General features: G+C 36.3%; 1 protein-coding gene across 1 annotated transcript; it reads left to right on the forward strand.

The window, feature by feature from the left end:
* Positions 1 to 466: 466 nt before the first annotated feature.
* Positions 467 to 1,701, forward strand: LOC131640907 (NDR1/HIN1-like protein 3). The gene has a single exon (XM_058911267.1). The coding sequence runs from the start codon at positions 796 to 798 to the stop codon at positions 1,528 to 1,530; it is 735 nt and encodes a 244-aa protein (XP_058767250.1). The 5' UTR covers positions 467 to 795; the 3' UTR covers positions 1,531 to 1,701.
* The last annotated feature ends 4,602 nt before the right edge of the window (positions 1,702 to 6,303 follow it).

Below are 6,303 nucleotides of genomic sequence, written 5' to 3' on the forward strand. Positions count from 1 at the left end.
TAGACAATTTACGTGAAAATTTAAACAACTACATTGTATAATTTAATTTAATTTATTTGTAAATAAAATTACACACTTAACATATAGAAAAAGAAAACATAGAAATTAATCTTGTTTTCTTTTTTAATTGTTTTTAGATATTTTGAAAATAATTAAAAAAAAAGTCATTAAAAAGCATATAGATATTATTATATTAATCTTTTTGTCCTCTTGAAGAACGTTTACATCATATTGGTCAATTCGAATCTTGTATATAGTATTAAATTAAATTCTAATTATTATTATTATAAGTATTTTTATGACTCCCTTGACCCTATCTATATCCCTCTGCATTCTCTGCATCACAAATATTGGTCCAACCCAATAGCCAATAACGCTTAAAACCACGATTGATTAATTTGATTATTATTATAAACCATACTGTAATTAATTAACCCATTATTCTCTTAACCCCTAAGATCTTAACAAAATAATCCAAAATCTGTTTTAAAAACTAACACGCTTTTACCTCTTTCTTCTCTAAAAATATAGTAAGTGGTTTCGTATTCAGTTGAAATTTATCACTTAACGCGCTTATTCTGTTAAATCCATTCCGATTCTCAACACGTTCTACCATATCTAGTTACTCCGTTTCGCACTACATTACAGCACTAACGTTACAACAAAATAACCGAAATTCCTTATATACCCTTTTTCCGTTTAATATATTTCAATATAAAATTTTCAATTTTCACATAAATAATTCACTCTACCAACGTTTTGAAATAATCGCTTTTCTCTTCAATCTCTTCAATCATGTCAAATCAACTCAACGGCGCTTACTACGGCCCTTCCATCCCTCCGCCGCAACCCCACCGTCGCCACCGCAACGACTCCTCCTGCGGCTTCTGCAGCTGCCTCTGCGGCTGCTTCCGCGGCTGTTGCGGCTGCATCTTCAACTGCATCCTAAGCATCATCTGCAAAATCCTAACCACAATCATCATCATTGCCGTCATCCTCGGCTTCCTCGCCTGGCTCATCGTCCGTCCTAACGTTATCCACTTCACCGCCACCGATGCTTCCCTTTCTCAGTTCAATTTCACCAAAAACAACACTCTCAACTACGATCTCGCCGTCAACATCACCATCCGAAACCCTAACCGAAGAGTCGGAGTCTATTACGATAGCATCGAAACGGTTGCGTTTTATAAAGATGTTGCGTTTGGGAATCAAACGCTAGGGGGATTCTTTCAGCATCATAAGAGTACGAATTTCTTGAATCCTGTTTTCAAAGGTGAACAAGTGATTCTGTTGAGTTCAGATCAGGTTTCGGATTTCGACAAAGAGAAGGAGAGTGGAGTTTATGGAATTGATGTGAAGATTTTGATGAATGTGAGGTTTAAATTGGGGTTGTTTAAGTCGGGGAAAGCGAAACCTAAGGTTCGTTGTGATTTGCAGATTCCTCTGAAATCGGGGAATGGAAGTTCTTTGAGTAATGTGTTTCAGGTTACTGAATGTGATTGGGATTACAAATGGAGATTGTTCCATTAGATCTAGTGTTCAATTTCAAAACCCTAATTTTTCTTGTTTTGATTGAGTTTTTTAGGCGCTTTACATTTGGTAGGTTCTTCTTTGGAGGATTGATACTCCTTGAGGGTTTATTATGTTATTGTTATGATTTTATTTTGATATTAATATTAGTATGGATGGTGATGATCTATTCGTTTTTTCTTTAAATTGCAGTTTACTCATTTTTCAATTTCAATTTCATGGCTGATCAGTTTTTGGCTTTGTTTTGAAGCTGGCATGTTCGTTGTACAATATTGAAGCACTAAAAATTTATTCTTGATGGATAAGAGAATTGATTTTGATGTGTTTAGATGTTAGAATTGATTCTAATTTAACTTTTGAATTTCACCTTTTCCAAAATGTTCAACTTGTTTTTCTTTTAAATCTGAAAGGTTTGTTTAGTGATTGATGTTTGGGTCTTTAGAAGCTGGCCTCTGCTGATAGACGGTGGAGTTTGTTCTCTCGAATTAGTCGATGGAGTTGGTTCTCTCGAATTAGTCGATCTTGATTTTATGAGATGAGATTAATCAATCGTAAAGCTGAATATCAAAATTTTTAAAAAAAAAAAATTTAAAATTTGTATCTAATCGTCATTTCAATGGCCTGTGAAGTTGTTTTTGTTTTGATTCTGATATGAATATTAATTAAGTTTTATTCTTAAAAATATGTTTGACTATGTAAAAGTGAGAATTTTTTATTTAAGTTTGATTTGATTTGGTTGAAAAAATAATTGGTAAAGTTAGGTTTTTCAATAATCGGGGAATCTTGGGAAATTAGTTTGCAACTTTCTTTCCGCACACAAAATTACAAATTCAATTGAAACAGACAACTCGTCATTGTCAGTTGCGTTATTGGACGCTTATAGATTGCTTACAGATCTATCCACAACCAAATAAAATACAATTCATTTAGGCTTTGAATCCTTTGATATGGAGTTAGGAAGGGTGAAGAAGGAGGGCTTTCAATTTGTTTTTTTAAATAGAGAAATTTTCAGTATTTTTTTTTTAATTTTTTTTTTAGAATGATAAAATAATTTTTATTAATTTATTTTTAATTTTTAAATATTATAAAAACAAAAATTATATTGGAACAATTTGTTCAAGCCTTCTAAAATTCTCTAATAAAAATGTTAAGTTTCTCTAAATTAAGAGAGTGTGAGGTTACGAATAAAAACAAATCCTTCCGATTAAAATATTTTTATTCTTTCCACCCAACACATCTTATTTTTGTCTATTCAGATTTATGGAATGATTATTTTTGTCTATTCAGATTTATTAACATAAATTTATATATTTTTTTGCTGATTTGAATCGGCCTCCTTGTTACTTTTTCTCAAATCTGGCTTTATAATTAGAAAGATTCTTAGTGTATGTTTGTGAAATTCTGACACTTAGAAAACATATGTCATATACGATGTCAGGACTTTTAGAAAATTGAATGAAATGTCACGACATCGTAACAACACCAGTAATAATTAACAATTTAAAGTATGTTGCATTAAGTAAATAACACATGTCAATTGTTAACCCAGTTCGATGCAACGTCACCTACATATGGGAGCATCAAAACCAGGAATGAAATTTGCTATAATAGTATTAGTTTGAAGTTCTAAACAACCTCTAGTTTTACAAACTTTGCACCTGATCACTACCCGTGATATTTCTAACTAAGATTCTCCTAGATATGAGACCCTTCTCACTTCCTTTCAATCACACAACAGTGATAATCCTAGGCGAAGCAATCTTTATTTTCTTTCAGCAACTCAATGACTTTTGCTTTTACCTTTGGCTCCAGTTTAGCGCTGATGTATGTGACTCTTTTCAAGTTCCCATCTCCAAGATCTATTTCTTCAAGGGGGTCTTGTGCTAGCATCTTTGCGCTCGACGCCACTGGATTTTTTCGAACCCCAGAGGCTCCTCATCATAGATAGCATCTAACCTCTGGCCCATTTGTTCGAATGGTACCTGTTCGTCAAGAGGTTTTGGAATGAGATGCTCTCCAGGTCCTGCTGTATGTAATCTGTCACTTGTGGCTTCGACAGGCATGTTTGCCACTTCGGCTTCGAGAGCCACTTTTCTTTTGTTCTCGACCACATAAGCCAAAATCTTTTCGAAGAATGAAGACTCATACATAATCGATGTCTTCGTCCCAGCCAGTTGGCCGTATCTCAGATGATCCTTCAACATCCTCTTCTTCTCCCATAATTTCCTTGTTCCATTGAAAACCATTTGGGTGGAGAGTCAAGTAATAAAGGGAACTCTTGCTAGGTGAGTAAGCATCTTCTGCTGGATGACATGGCCCTAGGTTGGCCAAGTTTCTGTCAAAGTTTCTCCTATAAACTTGATTTACTTCTACCATGTAGTAGCTCTGGTCCACTTCAATACTCTCCACTGTGCCATCCTCTCTCCAGATAGACAGCCTTTGATGCATGGTTGAAGGGACAACTCCTATCCCATGTATCCACTCTCTACCAAGAAAAATATTATAGTTTGCCTTTGCTGGGATAACCATGAACATTGTTGGCCTTGTGATTGAACCAACTGTCAAATTCACTTGTATTACTCCCAAGGTGTGCCTAATCTTTCCTTCATAATTTGAAAGGACCATGTCGTGTGGTTTCACATCTGTGTCGAACATGCCAATCCTCTTTAGCATAAACTTGGGCATTAAATTAACAGATGCTCCCCCATATACCGGAACTTTATTTATCCATACGACCCTGGCTCTAATATACAAGGGTTCCAGGTGCCCTTTCATGCCTTGGTCAGGCTTTTCGAAGAACGCGTGTTGTTCCTCGACAACTTCATTGTTGAGAACATAATAATAAACTAGCCTGTGTTTCGTAATTTCTTCCTCATCAGCTTCCTCGTAGTCTTCTATTTATGTTTCCTGGTTATATTCATGAGGCAAAACTGATACTACATTGCAATTTATATTCATAGATGAAACTCCGTCAAACTCAAAATCATCAGCCAGCATCTCTTATTCTTTTATTGGGTTTCCCTGCACCTTCCCACTAATAACCTGTTTTTCTGAAGTAAACAACATTTGAACCACAAGTGGTTTACCTGAGCTCGCAGCCCTGAAAGGGAACTTGCTACTACTAGACTCTCCCATGTCCTTCGACGCCAATTCTCTTCAATAAGGAGTTTCAAGGTGACTTTCCTTGCCTTGGGATAGGGGATATCTTGCCTCATAGGAATCCCCCTTTTGTCGAAAATATACATGTCGGGGTTACCTCCTCGGTGGTCCCATCCATCAGTGAAAGGAATCCTTTCGAATGTTTCAACTATTTCCCTATCATATACTGCCCCACATCTAGGACAGATCAGACATTCTGTTTCAGCCTTGTAGCAGCGCACCAGGAAACCTAGAAGACTTTCCCCTGTCCTTGGGTAGACTTTCATCAGTTGGCTCTCTTGTCTCTAATTGCCTTGGGTCTTAGTACGTTGATTTCTCTCATAGGCTTTAGCAACCCTTCAATTCAGAACAATGTTGCATCTGGGGCACACCAGCATTTCAGAGTTCTTCTTGTGGCATCTCCACAAATATTCATGCAGACTGTCATTACCTTTTGGGTAGCCACAACTCATCTTCTCTTTCTCCAATCTAAGACACCTTTCTACTTCTTCCATTTTTGGCGTAGGTTGGTTTAGATCTACCATGTTAACTCCTAAGGCAGGACCTTCAGCAATCCTTACCTTCTCAAACTTCACCCTAAGGCCTTCAGTAGCCTCAGTTATTTCTCCTACAAGGCCTTCAGTAGACTTTGGTTCAACATCTCTTGCAGACAAACCTTCGATAGAAGTGTCGAAGGAAAATTTGTTAGTTAGGCTTTTAGTAGTCTGCTTTCCAACTAAAATAAATCCTTCAACTTCTTTGGCTTCACTGTCTTTGGCCTCGACCATTTCCACCATGTTGATCTCTACATGTTCGGTGTAGTTAGTGTCTGCAACATGAAGGGGATCAGTGTTGACCTTCATATGGCTTTTGACTTTATCAGCAAACTTCAAACATCCATCTTTAATAGCATTCTGGATAAGATCACTGAAAAGAAAACATTGTGAAGTTTTATGGCCCAGAAAACTATGATATTTACAAAAGCCTCTTTTCTTCCGCTGTTCTAACGGAGGAATTTTGGTGTTAGGAGGCACTATCATTTGACCATCTTTTACCAATAAATCAAAGATCTCATCACATTTGGTAACATCAAATGTGTAGGTCTTCTTAGGGAATTTATTATTCTTTTCAACTTCGACAGGATTCCTGCCATTTGATGGTGTGAGCATTTTGCAAGAGTATGGGGGTGCTTCTTTTAATTCAGCCAAATCTACTTCGAATTCCTCAAAATCATATGGGTCATTGAAGATCTCTAGTTCTTCCTCTTCGGCTTCAACATAAGCTACCCTTTCTTATTTATAACTCTTATTTGCTATGGCCTTTCCAGCTTTTAATCGTTTGACCTGTCAAACTCTATCTGCTAATTGGGCCATATCTCTTAGATATTGAGTATCTAATTTCTTTCTAATAGAATAATCTAGCCCTCCAGCGACCATTTCGACTAGTTCATGTTCAGGCACTACCGTATAACATCTAGATTTTAATAAACAGAACCTATTCAAATAATCATCTATAGGTTCAGTAAACTTTCTTTTAATGCTGGCCAATTCCTTAAGACTTATTTTAGTCAGCCCCATGTAGAATTGCTCATGGAACAATCTTTCTAGACGAGGCCATGCATCTATAGAATTTGGT

The sequence above is a fragment of the Vicia villosa genome, unplaced genomic scaffold (assembly GCF_029867415.1).
Source record: "Vicia villosa cultivar HV-30 ecotype Madison, WI unplaced genomic scaffold, Vvil1.0 ctg.003387F_1_1, whole genome shotgun sequence".
In the NCBI taxonomy this organism is placed as follows: domain Eukaryota; kingdom Viridiplantae; phylum Streptophyta; class Magnoliopsida; order Fabales; family Fabaceae; genus Vicia; species Vicia villosa.

Bases quoted from the DNA above. Each gene is read 5' to 3' on its own strand.
- LOC131640907 (XM_058911267.1), top strand. From the start codon at position 796: ATGTCAAATCAACTCAACGGCGCTTACTACGGCCCTTCCATCCCTCCG.